Source organism: Oncorhynchus clarkii, chromosome 4, assembly GCF_045791955.1.
Source record: "Oncorhynchus clarkii lewisi isolate Uvic-CL-2024 chromosome 4, UVic_Ocla_1.0, whole genome shotgun sequence".
NCBI lineage: Eukaryota > Metazoa > Chordata > Actinopteri > Salmoniformes > Salmonidae > Oncorhynchus > Oncorhynchus clarkii.
The window spans coordinates 19,076,389-19,099,387 of NC_092150.1; the positions used below are offsets into that span (position 1 = coordinate 19,076,389).

Sequence of the window (22,999 nt, forward strand, 5' to 3'; positions counted from 1 at the left end):
AGAGCTTTGAATAATGCCCACAACTTATGGCACATTTAAACCCAATTTTATTTTTACTACCCAGTGTCAACCGGTCAACCCCAGTCATGTGTGAGTCAGCATCCCTGGTGTTTTTTGCTCTTTCAACAGCGGGTACAGAAGGGGTTGACAGTTTGGGAGGATAGCATGTTGTTAAATACTGCATACTGAATTAAGGGTCCGGCTCTGCATGGTAAACTATGCAAATGCTTTTCAAGAATGAGGTATTTGCTCAGGACAAGAAAACGCTGCATGCGATGCCTGCTGAGGTCTGTAGCCTACTGGCTCGAGTGGATGGAGTTTGGTTGTCATGGATGTCATGTCATGTTGTAGCAACCTTAACCTAACACCTAGCGAGCTAGTCAAGAGTATACGACCTCATGGTGTCACAGTTAAGGTGTTGGCTACACAGTTACTGGACCCATGTTCGAGTCCTGATTGGGGCTACCCCTGAAGTTGTAACGATAATGTTATTACAATGTTTAGAATTATATTTAGTAAATAATTACTTGCCTTGAATTCTGTGACTGAGAGTCCTGATTGGGGCTACCCCTGAATTTGTAACGATAATGTTATTACAATGTTTAGAATTATATTTAGTAAATAATTACTTGCCTTGAATTCTGTGACTGATCACTTTAGACTAATCATATAACATATAAAATATATAAAAATGTCTTTATTATCAATATGTCACCATTAATGTAGAGTGCCATGGATATCCCCTTCAAAATCCCAGTAGACACTGATCTATGGAAATGCCCTAAAATATCCCCATAAGTTTTATGGCACATGTACACAGTCAGTCAGTAACAGGCAACTCCCCAATAGTCAGCTGCTATCCACTGAGTGCACTGTAGACTACTCTGAGAAACAAACTGCTTTACCACCAGCAAGACTGACAGGGGCTGGTGCAGAGCGCAAGGATGAGTTCTGCTCTGCTTTCCTTTATTGTTGCTGTCAGTAGCTACAGGAGGTTTCCATCCAATTGGGAACAGATTTTCATGCAAGTATTCTAAAATCCGCATAACAACAATATGTGCATTTTCCCACGAGATGTTTCCATCATTTCCATTGACTTGTTGTGAATAAAAGGTTGTGCATGATGACGTAGTGCACAAAAATGAATTTTTGCTGTTAAATTCCCATATACCAAATAAAAAAATATAAGTTAAAGGAAAATTCCACCCCAAAACGTATCTGCTAACTTTCAAAATACAGAATACAGCCGTTATGATCATATGATTCAAAATGCATCATAGAGGCTGTATTTCTGTATTTTGAAAGTTACATATCTTGAAAACTTCATTGCTGAGATGCAAAACATTTTGAGACCATATCAATAATGGAAAAATGAAATTAATATTACGAGAGTTTTTGTGTGGAGTTTTCCTTTAACCTCTACGGGTTAAAGTCTTGTAGAATAGTCTTGTTTGATCAAATATATTTTTATATTCAAATGTAGGAACTGGGTTCTACTGTTTGAATCCCTGCTGTGTCTGGCCCCCCTCACCCCATCTAGATGTGTGAAGGTTGGTGTATTTTCTGTAGGGAAGGTAATTATGACATTCCTGGGAGTGTGTAAACTTAAATGTTGTATTATACTTGAACTTGAAAAAGTACTTGAAAAAGTATCAATTGATGAATTCGGCACATTATACAACATTTTGAATAGTAATGCAATGGTTCATTGGATCAATCTAAAACTTTGTACACACACTGCTGCCATCTAGTGGCCAAAATCAAAATTGCGCCTAGAGTCCTACGTGTAATAATGGCCTTTCTCTTGCATTTCAAAGATTATGAAAAAAATAAAAATAGAAAACACATGTTTTTTCCTTTATATTATCTTTTACCAGATCTAATGTGTTATATTCTCCTACATTACTTTCACATTTCCACAAACTTCCAAGTGTTTCCTTTCAAATGGTATCAAGAATATGCATATCCTTGCTTCAGGTCTTGAGCTACAGGCAGTTAGATTTTGGTATGGCATTTTAAGCGAAAATTGCAACAACAAAAAAGTGTCCGATCCATTTTAAATGGGTTTCCATGCGTTTTCAACTCTGCAATGAGCATAATGTCGTTTCCACCACAATTTCTCGAATCATTTATTTTACCGACGCAAACAAAATCACACCTTTTCTAGCATATTTTGTTTTGTCAACATTTGGAAAGTTTACTGATTTGCTATTACCATCGTGACATTTTTTATCCGACATGTACTTTATATCTATAAAAAGGTTGGCTGGAAACCTGGCTTGTGTCAATTCTTACCTTTCAAATTTCGCACATTTAGGTAACTATTTCCGAGTTCCCAGTTGTTTTGAACGCCGCATAAAATACTGTAAGGAAGTGGGAAGGAGTGATCAGTGGCGTGGTGCACTGAGAGGGTTGCGTTGGTTTGTCAGACGCCTCAACTAATATAAAAACGTTTTCTTTTTTAGTCCGTAATCAAAATATGCGGACAAAGGGCGTAATAGTTTTAACACTGTGGCCGATTGAGATGATTAGAGTCTGAGTTCGGAAGACATCTTTGGGATTTCAAAATTGCATTCCAAGGTAACAAACAGCATTTGTGGGCAGGTAGGGAAGTAGCCTTCCGGAAGAACTCGCGATACAGGTTGGCAGTTTGCATACGGCACTCGTAAAGTAAGTTTTGAAACAAGTTTTTAATCAAATACAGAAGGAAAAATGACGGATTTTAGAAAAAAGAAGCTGTATGTCTTCGTGGACGTGCTGTGCGTGGTAGTGGGTAAGTACAGTAGCTACAGTGTATCAATTTCACACTGCGCTTGAACAAAGACAGGATTATATCCTAGGCAGGCTACGTAATCAGATCTATTCACATACAGTCATTGGGACTACCGTGTCCGTGCCTCGGTAACATTGATTTTAATTTTAGACTGATGAAAATACATTGGACATGAAATGGAAAAGGTATACAGATTGTTACCAACATAATATTCCTCCTCGTGGTTAAATTATGTGGCAAATGACAACGTCTTTAATGTATATTTAACTGATTTAGTCACTTTTGATTACATAGTTGAGTCGAACTGTCGGCCTACTCTTCATAAAAAAAATAGAAAGTTCAAATATGTGCGCCCTAGAGACAATTCTTATAAAGCTGTGAAACTGTGAAAGAGTCAGATTTAAGTTTTTGTGTTAACACTTTCTCCAGTTCATACTGATTATAACACCGTAGTAGAGAATAAGATGGGAGTAGCTTGTTTTTAATGCCAGCCTTTCTCTGCTCCAGACCATCACCACTTACAAACATGCACATTTGTCCAGATGACATGATGCGATATTAAATTGCACCATGGGAAAATAGGAAAGGCTCATTTGCATCATGGGCCTTTACTTTTTGTAATGAATTTCAGTAAACTCAATATTTGTTTGTGGAAATGTAATATGAGTGCCCCCTTATCCCTATTTTCCTCTATTTGGCCTTCCAAAATATTTTGAAGAATATGCCTCTTTTCCACATTCAATGCATTTTCAAGGATCTTGCTTGCAAATGGGCATGACAGACCAGCTACTTCAATACTGAGTTAGTTCAATATGAATTATGGCTGGGAATTTAAAGTGCAGACTGTCAATGAATCAATGAAGATAAATGATAGGGCAGTGCAAATGTACAAGTGGACAGTGGTTTGAGGTGAAGCTATAGCAATTACAATCAGTACCAGTCAAAAGTTTGGACACACCTACTTATTCAAGTGTTTTTCTTTCTTTTTACTATTTTCTACATTGTAGAATAATAGTTAATAAATCAAAACTATGAAATAACACATATGGAATCATGTATTAACCAACAAATGTGTTTTATATATTTTATATTTGAGATACTTCAAAGTAGCCACCCTTTGCCTTGGTGACAGCTTTGCACACTCTTGGCATTCTCTCAACCACCTTCATGAAGTAATAATTGTGTTGTGACAAGGTAGGGGTGGTATACAGAAGATAGCTCTATTTAGTAAAATACCGTCCATATTATGGCAAGAACAGCTCAAATAAGCAAAGAGAAACGACAGTCCATCAGTTAATTGTGAAAATTTCAAGAACTTCAAATGCAGTCTCAAAAACTATCAAGCGCTATGATGAAACTGGCTCTCATGAGGACCGCCACAGGAAAGGAAGACCCAGAGTTACCTCTGCTGCAGTGGAGTTAACTGCACCTCAGATTGCAGCCCAAATAAATTCACACAGTTCATGTAACAGACACATCTCAACATTAACTGTTAAGAGGAGACTGCGTGAATCAGGCCTTCATGGTTGAATTGCTGCAAAGGACACCAATAAGAAGAGACTTGCTTGGGCCAAGAAACACAAGCAATGGACATTAGACTGGTGAAAATCTGTCCTTTGGTCTGATGAGTCCAAATGTGAGATTTTTGTTTCCAACCGCCGTGTCTTTGTGAGACACAGAGTAGGTGAACGGATGATCTCTGTATGTGTGGTTCCCACCATGAAGCGTGGAGGAGGAGGTGTGATGGTATGAGGAAGCTTTGCTGTTGACACTGTCTGTGATTTATTTAGAATTCAAGGCACATTTAACCAGCATGTCTACCACAGCATTCTGCAACAATACACCATCGGGTTTAAGCTTAGTGGGACCATCATTTGTTTTTCAACAGGACAATGACCCAACACACCTCCAGGCTGTGTAAGGGCTATTTGACCAAGAAGGAGAGTGATGGAGTGCTGCATCAATGACTTGGCCTCCACAATTACCCAACCTTACCCAATAAATATATATATATATATATATATATATATATATGTATATATTTAACTAGGCAAATTCTTATTTACAATGATGGCCTACACCGGCCAAACCCGGACGACGCTGGGCCAATTGTGCGGTGCCCTATGGGACTCCCAATCACGGCCGGTTGTGATACAGCCTGGATTCAAACCAGGGTGTCTGTAGTGACGCTCCTAGCACTGAGATGCAGTGCCTTAGACCACTGCGCCACTCGGGAACCTGAATTGAGATGGTTTGGGATGAGTTGGACCGCAGAGTGAAGGAAAAGCAGCCAACAAATGCTCAGCATATGTGGTAAGTCCTTCAAGACTGTTGGAAAAACATTACAGGTGAAGCTGGTTGAGAGAATGCCAAGAGTGTGCAAAGCTGTCACCAAGTGGCTATTTGAAGAATCTCAAATATTAAATATGTTTTGATTTGTTTAACACTTGGGAGTTGGGAAACACTGCTTAGCGGTAGGTTTTCCATCTGTCAAGGCTCCAATGTGGGGGTGTTGTTACACATGATAACTGATAACTGCACTCACTGATTGCGTAATGGTCTGGCATTTAGCAGCACATTCCCACGTTGTTGTTGTTCAGTGTGGTGTGAGAGAAGAGGAGAGCAGAATGGGTAGTGCCTGTTGGGACCTGCTTCAGGGCAGCATCCCCAGGCTTTCAGGATATGATCCATTCCACCATGAGATTTCAGCAGTGAGTACATCACACCGACTGCTACATAGAGAGTCTGGCTGGCCCCCCTAATGAACTCTAAAGCCCTTGTCTTGAGTCTTGTCTTAAATTCTCACGGTCAAATTTAGATGATCTACCTCACTTCTTGCACCCTCCAAAGAAAGGAGAAGTATCCATGCTCCTGATCTTCGCAAAAAATAGTGTTTTTAGACACAGGATACACTAGTTATAGTGTGGCTTTTGTTCCACCTCAAAAATGGATTGAAATGCAAGCCTGAAGGACATAAATTGCTAGAAGTAAAAATACAACTGAATCTCTACCATGGGGAAGTTGATATAAAGGGAGGGTGCAGTGATGTGGTCTGTAGTTTAATTATTAGAAGGTTACTGTGAAGTGTGAATTAATGGTATTGCAATGGTTATGCAACAAGTCAGAACCACATTCCCCAGGGTTAACCTCTGATGTAGGCTATTACATTTAAATGACATTACACTAAACTCTGTAGATATAATCACAGAGTAATATAACTGGTAAATACTTATCCTGCCCAGGGCTTTGCCCATGTCAAACTATGAAAAGCTGGTGTGGCAGGTGAGGTGTGTGATTATTAACCATGGGTTATTTCCATTTTTAAAGGACCCATGAGCACCAGCATATGAAGTTCATAGGAGCATATCAAATTGGGTGTCAAATGAAAGCTAAGAGTCTATATTTTTGGCAAATGAAGGCATAGATACATTTTTCAACCATTTTCCATGTAAAACAATTGTAATGGCTTTGATTTCTGGTCAAACAGATGGAAAAGGAATCTTAGAAAACATCTTCAAGAAAAAGTCTTCAAAGGTTTTAGAAATACATCAAAACACAATCATGTTGAAGAAAGACCCCTGCCAACTAATAGCAACACTTCTATTTAGTTTTGGAGAATGTATTTTCCTTCTGTAAATTTATTAAACATTGCCTTGTGCCTTGCAATTCTATTACCAAAAACCTGCATATCATTAAGATATTTTCAAAAGTCTCTCCCTCATGATTAGGGAGGGTTATGAAAGTTCACAGAAGTAACAAGTAAAGGTAGACCTACCAATTTGTTATAGTGTTTTTACTGATATCAATATTTGTTTGAGTTATTAAGGGAACCAAACTAAATTCTGTTACCAAATCAGTAAAAATTACTTAAAAATCATTAACGGAATTACTGTAATTGAATTGGCTACAATAGGAGATGATAGTAGTCACAAACCACAGTTGGGTAACCTGCTACTGTCCTCCCTTCCACTGGCACACAGTTTATGTTCAGTTTATAACAGTTGTCTTTCTCTTTCTGTGGTTTCATGGTCAAAGCCAGAGTGAAAACTGTCTGGACAACCCATCTGCTCTCTCTCTTTGCCCCTCTCTCTCTCTCTCTCTCTCGCTCTCTCTCTCTCTCGCTCTCTCTCTCTTTCTCTCTCTCGCTCTCTCTCTCTTTGCCTCTCTCTCTCTCTCTCTCTTTGCCTCTCTCTCTCTCTCTCTTTGCCTCTCTCCTCTCTCTCTCTTTGCCTCTCTCTCCTCTCTCTCTCTCTCTCTCTCCTCTCCTCCTCATCTCTCTCTTCTCTCAACTTCTCTTATTCTCCTCTCTTCTTTCTCTCCCTCTCTCGTCTTTCTCTCTCTTCTCTCCTCTCCCCTCTCTCTCTCCAGTTAATGTTACCTCTCTCTCCAGTTAATGTTACCTCTCTCTCCAGTTAATGTTACCTCTCTCTCCAGTTAATGTTACCTCTCCTCTCTTACTGACACCTACCCAGCATGAGCCCCCTCCCTGTCTTTTCATTTACTGTAACCAGCATCCCTACCAACGGAGCACTGACCGACACCGGACATCCATGGACGTTGAAAAGTAGTTGATTTGATTTCAACATCCACAGACGTCGTTTTTTAGTCCGGTCCGGAACAGCCGTGATTTGGCCCAAACGTGGACGTGAACCAATCATAGACGAAGTTTGGCCATCACAGTACAGTCGTGTATAGTACTGTAGAGCACCCTAGAGTTTAGTACAGAATAATGAACTCTACTGAACTGTACTGACCTCTACTTTACTGTGATGTACTGTGCTGTTCAAACAGTGTGAAACAAAGATGTCTATGATTGGTTGAGATTAGGTCCGAAACAACCAAATTTGGGCTTGTTTGTGGGCGGAGCTCATTACAATAATAGCCATATATGCAAAGGATTATGTTGCATATTTCTACCTTTATGTACCTGTTTAGGATACAGCACCATGAAGAGAATGACATTCATATCCATAATTATGCATTTCTGTGTAGTACAGATCAGGGATCCATGATTGAATTCCGTTACTGTAGTTCAGTAACCAAAATAGATGATTTAAAGCTCAATGTGTCATGTCATAGCTGACATCCCATTCTTTCTGCAAACATCTTTGAATCTAAAAGGGATACTTCGGAATTTTGGAAATGAAGCCCTTTATCTACTTCTCCAGAGTCAGCTGAAGTCATGGACACCATTTTTATGTCTTTGCATCCAGTATGAAGGAAGTTCGTATTAGCTCGCAAAACTACCTCTAACTAGTGTTACCATGGACTTCCAGTCATTGCGCTATCTACTAGCAGCTACCATAGACTTCCAGTCATTGCGATATCTACTAGCAGCTACCATAGACATCCAGTCATTGAGCTATCTACTAGCAGCTACCATAGACTTTCAGTCATTGCGATATCTACTAGCAGCTACCATAGACATCCAGTCATTGAGCTATCTACTAGCAGCTACCATAGACTTCCAGTCATTGCGATATCTACTAGCAGCTACCATAGACATCCAGTCATTGAGCTATCTACTAGCAGCTACCATAGACATCCAGTCATTGCGATATCTACTAGCAGCTACCATAGACTTCCAGTCATTGAGCTATCTACTAGCAGCTACCATAGACTTCCAGTCATTGCGATATCTACTAGCAGCTACCATAGACATCCAGTCATTGCGATATCTACTAGCAGCTACCATAATTCGGAGCAAATACTGTTTTCGAAAAAAGTGGTCGCATATATGGTTTTTTAAACTTTGAAATCAATGGTTTTTGTTTGGCTCAGCATAATTCCATTATTGTGGAATTGCCCCATGACAAAGAGGCAGTTTCAAAGTCACTATTTGGAGTCCTCACAAGCCCCCTGCTTTACAACCCATGCTAGGATTTCACTGTGGAATTAGATGTTCCTCAGACAATAAGACTATGCTTCAGAGAGCTTTCTCTCTCATGTTTATGTCCTAGATGGCCTCAGCGGCTAGTAAGTAATCTGTAGTTACCAATTTTTTGGGATACTCAAATATCTGCCCTAGTTTAGGCTTGAGTTTGACATTCAATATAGTCTCCTCTCTCCCACCCCTCTCAAACCTTCTAACCCTCTTTTTCTCCCTCCTTCTCTTCTGTCTGTAAACCTACACTCAGCACAAATACAGTGGGTGTTGGCTGGGGTTAACCTCTCCCTGTCTGAAGTTTTCACAGGTAGCACTACAGAGAGACCAGCAGAGCAGAATAACAGTCTACATTTTCAGCTGTACTCTGTGCTTCAGTCCATATGTATAGCTTTGTACTGTTTCTTATGAATAAAGTGTATTCTGAGCAACATATGATTGCCCCCCACCCCAGCAAGGCAGAGGTTACACTCACCACATACTGTAATTTCCGGACTATAAGCCGCTACTTTATTCCCACACTTTGAACCTGGCGGTTTATACAATGATGCGGCTAATTTATGGATTTTTCCCGCTTTCACAAGATTCATGCCGCCAAAAAACTGAGCACCGTCACATAATGTGACGTAAATCGAGCGCGCTCAAACTTCCCATAAGTCTGATTACGGTAGTAATTTTGTCACCCTCATCATGGCAAAGACACGGAGAAATGCATATGATGCAGCTTTCAAGTTGAAGGCGATAAATCTGGCTGTTGGAAAAGGAAATAGAGCTTCTGCACGGGAGCTTGGCCTTAATGAGTCGATGATAAGACGTTTGAAACAGCAGCGTGAGGAACTGACTCAGTGCAGAAACACAACAAAAGCTTTCAGAGGGAAGAAAAGCAGATGGCCCAAAATATTTGCAGCCACTCGACGTCAGTGTAAATCGTGCATTTAAGGTGGCGCTCTGTGTTCAGTGGGAGGCTTGGATGACAAGTGGGGAGAAATCCTTCACTAAAACGGGCCGCATGCGAAGAGCAACTTATGGTCAAGTCTGCCAGTGGGCCCTGACAGTGTGGAGCATTGTCAAAAAATCCACTATCATCAACGGGTTTCGAAAGGCTGGACTGCTGCGTGTTGAAGAGGGCAGCGATCCAACATCGGATGAAGCAATTCTGAGGCTATTCAACTCCGACACCGAAGGAGATGACTTCAGTGGTTTCAGAGCACAGGAGGAGGAAGATAGTGACCAATTACTTTCTTGGTAGGCCACTGTTGAATTTTTGTTACAAGCCGTGTTTCGTTTAAAGGCTGTGTAAAGTTCATTTGTTTCAATGTACCGGTAGGCACCTGCGGCTTATAGACATGTGCGGCTTATTTATGTACAAAATACATATATTTTAATAATTCAGTGGGTGCGATTTATATTCAGGTGCACTTAATAGTCCAGCAATTACGGTACTTTCTCCAGAGCTGAGAGGCTGAGTGAGTGTGACTCAGTTAGGTCTCCACATACATACTACTGGACCCCCAGGGTATTGGCACAGCTATAGAGGGACACAAGAAGGAATCAGCTGGTTTAGAATGGGACTTGAGGAGATTTATCTTTTTTTTCACTCAAACTCAGTGGCACAGCAATGCAAATCAGAGTATCCCTGGCACTTCTGAGGAAATTAGTGCAAGACAGCAAAGGAAATTCTGTGTGATCAGTTAAGAACTCACAGTGTCTTTTCTCCAACTCAATCATCAAGTTTTCTGATGACACCACAGTGGTAGGCCTGAATACCAATAGCGATGAGACAGCCTACAGGGAAGAGGTGAAGGCCCTGCTGGAGTGGTGCCAGGAAAATAACCTTTTTCCTCAACATCAACCAAACGAAGGAGCTGATTGTGGACTTCAGGAGACAGCAGAAAGAGCATGCCTCCATCCACATCGACAAGGCCACAGTGGAGAGGTTGAAAAGCTTGAAGTTCCTCAGCGTGCACATCACTGACAACCTGAAATGGTCCATTCACACAGACAGTGTGGTGACACATCACTGACAACCTGAAATGGTCCATTCACACAGACAGTGTGGTGACACATCACTGACAACCTGAAATGGTCCATTCACACAGACAGTGTGGTGACACATCACTGACAACCTGAAATGGTCCATTCACACAGACCGTGTGGTGAAGAAGGCGCAACAGCTCCTCTTCAACCTCAGGAGGATGAAGAAATTTGGGTTGGCCCCTAAGACCCTCACAAACTTCTACAGATGTACCATTGAGAGCATCCTGTCGGGTTGTATCACTTTAGACCTGGACTAAAGCATCTGCCAACTCCTGGACAGTCTGTTGTGCGCGAGACATGATGTCCCATGATGTCAATTGGATTCAGGTCTGGGGAACGGGCGGGCCAGTCCATAGCATCAATGCCTTCTTCTTGCAGGAACTGCTGACACACTCTAGCCACATGAGGTCTAGCATTGTCTTGCATTAGGAGGAACCCAGGGCCAACCGCACCAGCATATGGTCTCACAAGGGGTCTGAGGATCTCATCTCAGTACCTAATGGCAGTCAGGCTACCTCTGGCGAGCACATGGAGGGCTGTGCGGCCCCCAAAGAAATGCCACCCCACACCATGACTGACCCACCGCCAAACCGGTCATGCTGGAGGATGTTGCAGGCAGCAGAATGTTCTCCACGGCGTCTCCAGACTCTGTCACGTCTGTCATGTGCTCAGTGTGAACCTGCTTTCATCTGTGAAGAGCACAGGGCACCAGTGGCGAATTTGCCAATCTTGATGTTCTCTGGCAAATGCCAAACGTCCTGCACGGTGTTGGGCTGTAAGCACAACCCCCACCTGTGGACGTCGGGCCCTCATACCACCCTCATGGAGTCTGTTTCTGACCGTTTGAACTGACACATGCACATTTGTGGCCTGCTGGAGGTCATTTTGCTGGGCTCTGGCAGTGCTCCTCCTTGCACAAAGGCGGAGATAGTGGTCCTTCTGCTGGGTTGTTGCCCTCCTACGGCCTCCTCCACGTCTCCTGATGTACTGGCCTGTCTCCTGGTAGCGCCTCCATGCTCTGGACACTACGCTGACAGACACAGCAAACCTTCTTGCCACAGCTCGCATTGATGTGCCATCCTGGATGAGCTGCACTACCTGAGCCACTTGTGTGGGTTGTAGACTCCGTCTCATGCTACCACTAGAGTGAAAGCACCGCCAGCATTCAAAAGTGACCAAAACATCAGCCAGGAAGCATAGGAACTGGGAAGTGGTCTGTGGTCTCCACCTGCAGAACCACTCCTTTATTGGGGGTGTCTTGCTAATTGCCTATAATTTCAACCTGTTATCTATTCCATTTGCACAACAGCATGTGAAATTTATTGTCAATCAGTGTTGCTTCCTAAGTGGACAGTTTGATTTCACAGAAGTGTGATTGACTTGGAGTTACATTGTGTTGTTTAAGTGTTCCCTTTATTTTTTTGAGCAGTGTATTTATATATGTAAGATTTTGGTTGAAGATCTGATTACATTCTGTAAAAAAAATATGCAAAAGTAGAGAATTAGTATGGGGGTGCAAACGTTTTCACAGCACTGTAACTACTGCTGTACACACCTTTTTATATTCATATACTGTCCTTACTATCTATTCACACCATTATATACATATATACATTGAGTGGACAAAACCGGATACTGAGTTTGTCAGCATTTCCATTCTGTTTTCAATCGGCTTGCAAGATGTGAACATTCCTACCAATATGACTTTGTATTGAATGGCTGTGTGTGTGGAGACAGATTTCATGTCATACTGTCTAAAACATTTCCAGCTGTACAGTAATGACAGCCATGCACACGGTAGCCCTCAAGCACAAGTTTATTTTTATTAGGAATATATGTCCATGTACACTGAGTATACAAAACATCAAGGTCACCTGCTCTTTCCATGACATAGACTGACCAGGTGAAAGCTATGATCCCTTATTGATGTCACTTGTTAAATCCACTTCAATCAGTGTAGATAAAGGGGAGGAGACAGGTTAAATAATTATTTTTAAGCCTTGAGACAACAGACATGGATTGTGTATGTGTGCCATTCAGAGGGTGAATGGACAAGACAAAATATTTAAGTGCCTTTGAACTGGGTATAATAGTAGGTGCCAGGTGCACTGGTTTGTGTCAAGAACTGCAATTCTGCTGGGTGTTTCCTGCTCAACAGTTTCCCGTGTGTATCAAGAATGGTCCACCACCCAAAGAACATGCTACCAGTTTGACACAACTGTGGGAAGCATTGGCGTCAACATGGGCCAGCATCCCTGTGGAGCGCTTTCGACACCTTGTAGAGTCCATGCCCTGACAAATTGTGGCTGTTCTGTGGGCAAATAGTGGTGCAACTCAATATTAGGAAGGTGTTCTTAATGTTTTGTATAGTCAGGGTATATATTTATATTCTGGTCTCTGACATTGCTCGTTCTGATATTTCTTTATTTGTGTGTTTTGTTAGGTATTACTGCACTGTTGAAGCTAGAAAAATAAGCATTTCGCTGCACCTGTGATAACATTTGCAAAATATGTATATGCGGCCAATAAAATGATATTTGAATCTTAGTGCCACCGGTAAGAAAGCTTTTCTATCTGTGTTAAATAGGATAGTACTGGAAAAATGTTGGGAAAAAGATTTGACTCAATAAAATATGTTCCCATGTTCTTTGACCTGACTGCCCTGGCGTTTCTAGTGGTTGAAAGAGGCTTGTGAAGGAAACGATGAAGCTGTCTCCAGGGATTCAGGATTCTCATCCAGATTGGTTGGGAAAAGGCATTGTCATGAGTTCTCCAACTGTTTCCACTCAATTAGAGATGTACTGATGACAGCAGAGGGAATAGTGCTCCCAGGACAGTTATGTTCTGGAATCTGAAGGCATTTCACTAAACAGAGTAGAATAGGTGGACAAACACACTTAGATGAGTTGGTTTAGTGAGGTATTACAACAAATTTCTCAACCAATGACCATAAACACTACATTTGAAGGATTTGATACTATTAGGTTAAATGGAATGGAGAAGAGTACCTTAAACAGTTTCTTAACCATGGGTCTACAAATATCTATAGCTCCCAGATGTATAATCAAAATGTTGTCTGGTCTATTCGTTTGATCTAAGTAAAAGTCAGACTATTCCCCAGACCAGATTTAACTGCCCTCCATCTGCACTACTTGGTGCTCAGAATGCGTAAATGATGAGAACGAGAGAAAGGGGATTAGAAAGCAATGGGTAGCTGAATTTGGTGTGACTGATTGGGGAAGTCGGGTGTTTCTAGTGTAAATTAGAATTCTCGATCCAAATGCAGAAGTTGTATGCTCAGCACATACCTTCCACATTAGTCAGTCTAGCCTGCCAGAGAGGACCACGCAGAGTAGACTGGGGCTGGGAGAAGGGCCCTAGTCCACACACTACACAGTGAGGGAAGAAGACACTGAGAGAAGTTGAATGAAGGGCTCTACACAGTCTACGCAAACAGAGCTGACGTAGGTCCATTTTCATTGTGTTCCAAAAATTCTGCCAAACAAATGTACGTTGAACTACGTAGAGAACGACACAGATGGACCTCCGCCAGCTCCATTTGTGTAGACTTGGTAGAGAGGAGTGAGAGTTGAGGAAAGGGCGTAGATGGACTGGCGATGGAGGAACAGAGTAGAGGCACTGAATGAATGTGAATGTGAGAGGAGAGTGGCTGGAGAGAAAAAAAGTCACTGGATGACCGACCCTCAGTGTGGAAAGACAGGCCATCCAATCCCAGTGTTCAAGCACGTGTCCCAGCTGTGACTCTGTAGGAAGGCCACCTCTCCAGTCTGAACCAGTCAGGTCACATCTAGGGCTGTTGGGGTGACAGTGTTACTGTAAAATTCTAAATGACTGTCGAGTCACAGTAATCTCCTCTTGTGCATTCTTGTACCTTTTTATTTCAGTATTTGCACTGTCTCTATGCACATTCACAGGGCCCTATACACTCACTCACACACACACACACACTCACTCACACACACACACACTCACTCACTCACTCTCACACTCACTCACTCACTCACTCACTCACTCACTCACTCACTCACTCACTCACACACACACACACACACACACACACACACACACACACTCACTCCATCAACTGCTCACTCCATCAACTGCTCACTCACACATAATAATGCACATACATTTATACTGACTCTACATACCCGCACACCCACTCACATACAAGCTGCTGCTACTCTGTTTATCTTATATCCTGCTGCCTAGTCACCTTACCCCTATACATATCTACCTCCATCACTCTAGTATCCCTGTCACCTTACCCCTATACATATCTACCTCCATCACTCTAGTATCCCTGTCACCTTACCCCTATACATATCTACCTCCATCACTCCAGTATCCCTGTCACCTTACCCCTATACATATCTACCTCCATCACTCTAGTATCCCTGTCACCTTACCCCTATACATATCTACCTCCATCACTCCAGTATCCCTGTCACCTTACCCCTATACATATCTACCTCCATCACTCCAGTATCCCTGTCACCTTACCCCTATACATATCTACCTCCATCACTCCAGTATCCCTGTCACCTTACCCCTATACATATCTACCTCTATCACTCCAGTATCCCTGTCACCTTACCCCTATACATATCTACCTCCATCACTCTAGTATCCCTGTCACCTTACCCATATACATATCTACCTCCATCACTCTAGTATCCCTGTCACCTTACCCTTATACATATACCCCTATACATATCTACCTCCATCACTCCAGTATCCCTGTCACCTTACCCATATACATATCTACCACCATCACTCTAGTATCCCTGTCACCTTACCCTTATACATATACCCCTATACATATCTACCTCCATCACTCCAGTATCCCTGTCACCTTACCCTTATACATATCTACTTCCATCACTCTAGTATCCCTGTCACCTTACCCCTATACATATCTACCTCCATCACTCTAGTATCCCTGTCACCTTCCCCATATCCATATCTACTTCCATCACTCCAGTATCCCTGTCACCTTACCCCTATACATATCTACCTCCATCACTCTAGTATCCCTGTCACCTTACCCTTATACATATCTACTTCTATCACTCTAGTATCCCTGTCACCTTACCCCTATACATATCTACCTCCATCACTCCAGTATCCCTGTCACCTTACCCCTATACATATCTACCTCCATCACTCTAGTATCCCTGTCACCTTACCCATATCCATATCTACCTCCATCACTCTAGTATCCCTGTCACCTTACCCCTATACATATCTACCTCCATCACTCTAGTATCCCTGTCACCTTACCCCTATACATATCTACCTCCATCACTCTAGTATCCCTGTCACCTTACCCATATACATATCTACCACCATCACTCTAGTATCCCTGTCACCTTACCCATATACATATCTACCTCCATCACTCTAGTATCCCTGTCACCTTACCCTTATACATATACCCCTATACATATCTACCTCCATCACTCCAGTATCCCTGTCACCTTACCCATATACATATCTACCACCATCACTCTAGTATCCCTGTCACCTTACCCTTATACATATACCCCTATACATATCTACCTCCATCACTCCAGTATCCCTGTCACCTTACCCTTATACATATCTACTTCCATCACTCTAGTATCCCTGTCACCTTACCCCTATACATATCTACCTCCATCACTCCAGTATCCCTGTCACCTTACCCCTATACATATCTACCTCCATCACTCCAGTATCCCTGTCACCTTACCCCTATACATATCTACCTCCATCACTCTAGTATCCCTGTCACCTTACCCTTATACATATCTACTTCTATCACTCTAGTATCCCTGTCACCTTACCCCTATACATATCTACCTCCATCACTCCAGTATCCCTGTCACCTTACCCCTATACATATCTACCTCCATCACTCCAGTATCCCTGTCACCTTACCCATATCCATATCTACCTCCATCACTCTAGTATCCCTGTCACCTTACCCCTATACATATCTACCTCCATCACTCCAGTATCCCTGTCACCTTACCCTTATACATATCTACCTCCATCACTCTAGTATCCCTGTCACCTTACCCTTATACATATCTACTTCCATCACTCTAGTATCCCTGTCACCTTACCCTTATACATATCTACTTCCATCACTCTAGTATCCCTGTCACCTTACCCTTATACATATCTACCTCCATCACTAGTATCCCTGTCACCTTACCCTTATACATATCTACCTCCATCACTCTAGTATCCCTGTCACCTTACCCTTATACATATCTACTTCCATCACTCTAGTATCCCTGTCACCTTACCCCTATACATATCTACCTCCATCACTCCAGTATCCCTGTCACCTTACCCCTATACATATCTACCTCCATCACTCCAGTATCCCTGTCACCTTACCCATATCCATATCTACCTCCATCACTCTAGTATCCCTGTCACCTTACCCCTATACATATCTACCTCCATCACTCCAGTATCCCTGTCACCTTACCCTTATACATATCTACCTCCATCACTCTAGTATCCCTGTCACCTTACCCTTATACATATCTACTTCCATCACTCTAGTATCCCTGTCACCTTACCCTTATACATATCTACTTCCATCACTCTAGTATCCCTGTCACCTTACCCTTATACATATCTACCTCCATCACTAGTATCCCTGTCACCTTACCCCTATACATATCTACCTCCATCACTCTAGTATCCCTGTCACCTTACCCATATCCATATCTACCTCCATCACTCTAGTATCCCTGTCACCTTACCCATATCCATATCTACTTCCATCCCTCTAGTATCCCTGTCACCTTACCCCTATACATATCTACCTCCATCACTCCAGTATCCCTGTCACCTTACCCATATCCATATCTACTTCCATCACTCTAGTATCCCTGTCACCTTACCCCTATACATATCTACCTCCATCACTCCAGTATCCCTGTCACCTTACCCCTATACATATCTACCTCCATCACTCTAGTATCCCTGTCACCTTACCCCTATACATATCTACCTCCATCACTCCAGTATCCCTGTCACCTTACCCCTATACATATCTACCTCCATCACTCCAGTATGTATCCCTGTCACCTTACCCATATCCATATCTACTTCCATCACTCTAGTATCCCTGTCACCTTACCCTTATACATATCTACCTCCATCACTCCAGTATCCCTGTCACCTTACCCCTATACATATCTACCTCCATCACTCCAGTATCCCTGTCACCTTACCCATATCCATATCTACCTCCATCACTCTAGTATCCCTGTCACCTTACCCTTATACATATCTACTTCCATCACTCTAGTATCCCTGTCACCTTACCCTTATACATATCTACCTCCATCACTAGTATCCCTGTCACCTTACCCCTATACATATCTACCTCCATCACTCCAGTATCCCTGTCACCTTACCCCTATACATATCTACCTCCATCACTCCAGTATCCCTGTCACCTTACCCATATCCATATCTACCTCCATCACTCTAGTATCCCTGTCACCTTACCCTTATACATATCTACTTCCATCACTCTAGTATCCCTGTCACCTTACCCCTATACATATCTACCTCCATCACTCCAGTATCCCTGTCACCTTACCCATATCCATATCTACCTCCATCACTCCAGTATCCCTGTCACCTTACCCATATCCATATCTACTTCCATCACTCTAGTATCCCTGTCACCTTACCCCTATACATATCTACCTCCATCACTCCAGTATCCCTGTCACCTTACCCATATCCATATCTACCTCCATCACTCCAGTATCCCTGTCACCTTACCCATATCCATATCTACCTCCATCACTCTAGTATCCCTGTCACCTTACCCTTATACATATCTACTTCCATCACTCTAGTATCCCTGTCACCTTACCCTTATACATATACCCCTATACATATCTACCTCCATCACTCTAGTATCCCTGTCACCTTACCCCTATACATATCTACCTCCATCACTCCAGTATCCCTGTCACCTTACCCCTATACATATCTACCTCCATCACTCCAGTATCCCTGTCACCTTACCCATATCCATATCTACTTCCATCACTCTAGTATCCCTGTCACCTTACCCCTATACATATCTACCTCCATCACTCCAGTATCCCTGTCACCTTACCCCTATACATATCTACCTCCATCACTCTAGTATCCCTGTCACCTTACCCCTATACATATCTACCTCCATCACTCTAGTATCCCTGTCACCTTACCCCTATACATATCTACCTCTTCTCCAACTTTGGGTCTTTGATATTTCTTTGCGTCCTGAACCATCTTCCCCACTGCGTGGGGACAAGATATGCGTCCAAGTTTATCACTGATCTTAATTGTTGCCCTAATAGTGGTAAGTGGTATATCTTTTTTTTTGTTGCTATTTTCTCTGTACCCATTGGCGGATTTTATGAAGGTCAACAACCATTTTTCACTTCATTTGTGAGCTCTTTGCCTTTTCCCATGGTAATGGATGACAACAGGAATTTACATGCGTATTACGACATTACCAGTAAAACAGGAAGCCATGGGAGGCCACAATAGTTAATTTGTTGAAATTAACTTAGAATCTGCATTAAAATTCAAATGTTTTATTTTGTTTGATTTTATTTCTGAGAATCTTTAGATGTGCCAATAATTTCAATTCCATATGTGTTATTTCATAGTTTTGATGTCTTAACTATTATTCTACAATGAAGAAAATACAAAAAAATAAGGACAACTCTGGTATGAGTAGGTGTGTCCAAACCTTTGGCTGGTACTGTGTGTATATAGCATCCAATAGCTCAGTATTTATTTTAATTATTTGTTTTATACAGTAATTTTTGCTCATATTTATCAAGGGTGTCTGACTGTATTTTCAATTATGTCTCTTTGGTTCTTGTGCTGGAAATTCAATTCACTTCATGAATTGAGATGGCATTGATCCCTGCCCTCCACTGTGTAGACAGAGAGAGGACGTGACAAATTGCAGTGACTCTCAGCTTCCAGTGAGATCATGACCCAAATCATTCCATGTAATTGCAGATCAGCTGTCTAAAATAAGCCGGGCTCCATTCAGACCTCTATATTTACAGAGCGGGAGAGTATAGGAGGACACTGGGATTGAAGGAATGACAAAGGATGAATGAGCTCGAGAGACTCTGAATAAGAGAGTGAGGGCACAAAGGAGGATAGAAATGAGTGGCGTTGATGGAATAAAATGAATGTCTTCTACCCAGCTCAGAGGGGTCATGTAGCTTAGGACCCTCTATGAAAACGTGTAGATCTTATGCATATCCTGTAACTTTGAGCAGGTGCTGGATAGCTTTAACAAACTTTTTTTCCCATGTGTTTGTGTCTGAACCAATTGTCTTCAAGAGTCATTTTCCTCCCTTCTCCCTTGTATTTCTGTGCCCCAAGACCCCATTTAGGAGAAGCATAGAGTAGGCGAAGGTGCCATTGTAAATTATTGTGAATCGAAAGTAGAGGAGGAAGGGGAACATTAGCTTCTCAAAATGTGACTGAAAGCTGTTCAATGGGGTTCCTTAATCTGAGGCAGGTAATGTGAACTCCTGCTTCTTGTGACTTCAGAAGGCCTCATTATGGGCTCAAATAGGAGATATTTCACTGGCATTCCAAGCAGGGCCTCATTTCCCTCCAACTGTAGAGTCAGGTGATTCATGGGGCGAATACATTCCCTTTCAAACCTGCTTTCCTCTATTACTCTACCTTTTCTTGTAACAACTTTCATTTGGACCGTTAAAGACCAAGTTCCCTATTTTCCTTCTGTAAAGATGAAGTTCTGCAGCACTGTCAATTTGGGCTGTGGCATTTTGTTGTGGTATCCTGGAGACCTATTTTGCCTGTCTATTTTTGCCTGTCAGACACAAACAAACACAGTCACACTGTCTGTGTGAATGTTTTTTGGGGTGGGTTAAGAGGCTTGGAAATCTATTAGACACCGCTACTGTAGGACACTAGTGCCGATTTATTTTAATTGTAGTTTTTTAACTTATTTTATTTTTTATTTTTTTGCCGACATAGTTTTTTAAACAATTTTCATATTAACTTTTAGATGTATGTCTCATCAGTCGAAGTGATGTGTCTGCAGTATAAATGCAGTATTATCAGTACAGAAATAAAGACATACACAGCTTAATAAGCCTAGAGGGGTCATTTCAGGCTAGGTGTACTGCCTACCCCATGCCCGACACTAATACACTAATAGAAATAGCGTCCTTCACTCTTCTAACTTCTTTATAGCCAGAAGTGCTAGATCCAAACTTGAGATGTGCAACTTTCAAGCATTGATGTAATGTAAGATTTGTGGCCAAATATTTGAGTTATTTTTGCTCATCTCAGATTCAACACTGATTCCCTCCACTCCTGCACTGTCTTGTTACTTGTGTTGTCGTGATATTTTTCTCGGTTTTCTGTTTTCAGTTTACAGGAAGTCTGATTATTCGGTCACTTTTCTTTCATAATTTGAACCGTATTTTTCCCACTTAACCTCTACTAATGCTTCTGACAGACCCTTCTGAACAATGGTGTTGAAAGCATTGCAATTGCTGCAGGGTGTTTGTTATACAGAATCAAGCACAAACTGTCTATTTAAAATGGCCTTCACCATGCTGTATTAAAGAAAGTAAAAATGTCCTAGATTTTATCCAGAGGGCCAAACCAGCACTCAGACTCACAACACTAATACTGTAAGCATTCTAAGTTCACTCATATGGGCAATGCAAACCAGATACAGGTTTCTATAAGCCTCGAGTTTGTCAGCATTTCCATTCTGTTTTCAATCGGTTGCAAGGTGTGAACATTCCTACCAATAGGATTTTGTATTGAATGGCTGTGTGTGTGGAGACAGATTTCATGTCATACTGTCTAAAACATTTCCAGCTGTACAGTAACGACAGCCATGCACACGGTAGCCCTCAAGCACAAGTTTATTTTTATTAGGAATGTATGTCCACTTATATTCCCGGTAAATATTGTTTTTCTGAATACATTACAGAGGATTTGACAGCTGGTACTAATCCCAAGCAAGTTACGTTATGAAAGATCAAGAGTCTGGAACTTCGCTTTAAGAAAATACTGTATGTTGTATAAAAACTTTCAAAGTGATGTATGATTAACTCCGAAGTAAAGTGGTGATAGAGTGAATGTCCTTCAGAGATCATCAGCCTGTCCTGATTTTAAGTTACACTCAGCTCAGATGTTGGGAACAAAACAATGGCAAATTATTCCTCCAGAAACCAAACACATGTTATTGTGGACACTGGATCAGGGGGAGTGGGATGAATGAATAGTCACAATAACCAAGAAACACAAACCTCCTCCACTCTTTCTGTGATTCACTTCCTGCCATGTGTGGATTTGGAGGAGGAAAAGGAAGCCGTTCCTTGACATTCTTGGTGTGATTCTGACTGATGTTGTTTGTGCTAGCTGGAGGCAGGATGTAGGACAAATGAATTGACAATAAAATGGTGGATGGCCACATTGTCTTGTGGCACCACCAGAAAGGATGGAGGTGCTGAGGGCCTGGGGCCACTAAGGCTTTTATTTTAGGGTTCTATTCCCTCACAAAGCTTTCTAACACTGTGTAAACACTACCCCAACAGCCTTGTGCTGAGGAAAACAGGGAGCGGCGGGCAGGTAAGCAGAGTACAGCGGGATAAGAGTTGGTGCCGGTTGAGAATGAAGGGTTGCCACTTGGATCACATATCTGATGGTTAAGTGCCACCTGTTTGGTGGTGATGCTGTCTGATCTCTGTTGATATAATGGTGGGTGCTTGTATTCATATTAAATGTAATAAACATATCATCTTGAACTAATATTAGAAGGCTAGCAATACAATGGACACTTTTTGTAGATGAAGCTTGAGGGAATCTCAGCTGCTATCTCCAGTTTAGGTTTTTCTCTCAAATGTTTGTTTCATTGTGCCTTTTGTCGTGTCTGAAACCTAGCAGCAAGGTTAGACTGACACAGTACACTGATCTGTCTTTATCCTATAGGGTCATTCCACCTCAAAAAGCACAAGAAAGAGGATTTTGACACCCACCATCTCAGATTGTCCTGAAATTGTTTCTGTTGTTGTAAGCAGATAAGATTAGCATTCCTGCAACATTGTTTTATATAATTTGATCTCTGAGAAATTAAGCTAATTGATTACACCCAAATTGGCCATTTTAATTGATGGGATTCATACAATATTCAATAAATATAGTGCCTAACATCTGATTTGGACCAAACTTTTTTCGAACAATGAGTTAGACATGAG

The 22,999-nt window shown here is 41.8% G+C and overlaps 1 protein-coding gene across 2 annotated transcripts in view; it reads left to right on the top strand.

Annotated features, from left to right (window-relative positions):
- The first annotated feature begins 2,347 nt into the window (after positions 1–2,347).
- Positions 2,348–22,999, top strand: part of LOC139406544 (phospholipid phosphatase 2-like) — a 34,168-nt gene continuing 13,516 nt past the window's right edge. The window contains exon 1 of one of the 2 annotated variants that reach the window (XM_071149236.1): positions 2,348–2,773. In XM_071149236.1, coding sequence (XP_071005337.1) covers positions 2,713–2,773 — 61 coding nt within the window. In that variant the 5' untranslated portion in view covers positions 2,348–2,712. The remainder of the gene's footprint in view (positions 2,774–22,999) is intronic. The other variant, XM_071149237.1, reaches the window with a different exon arrangement.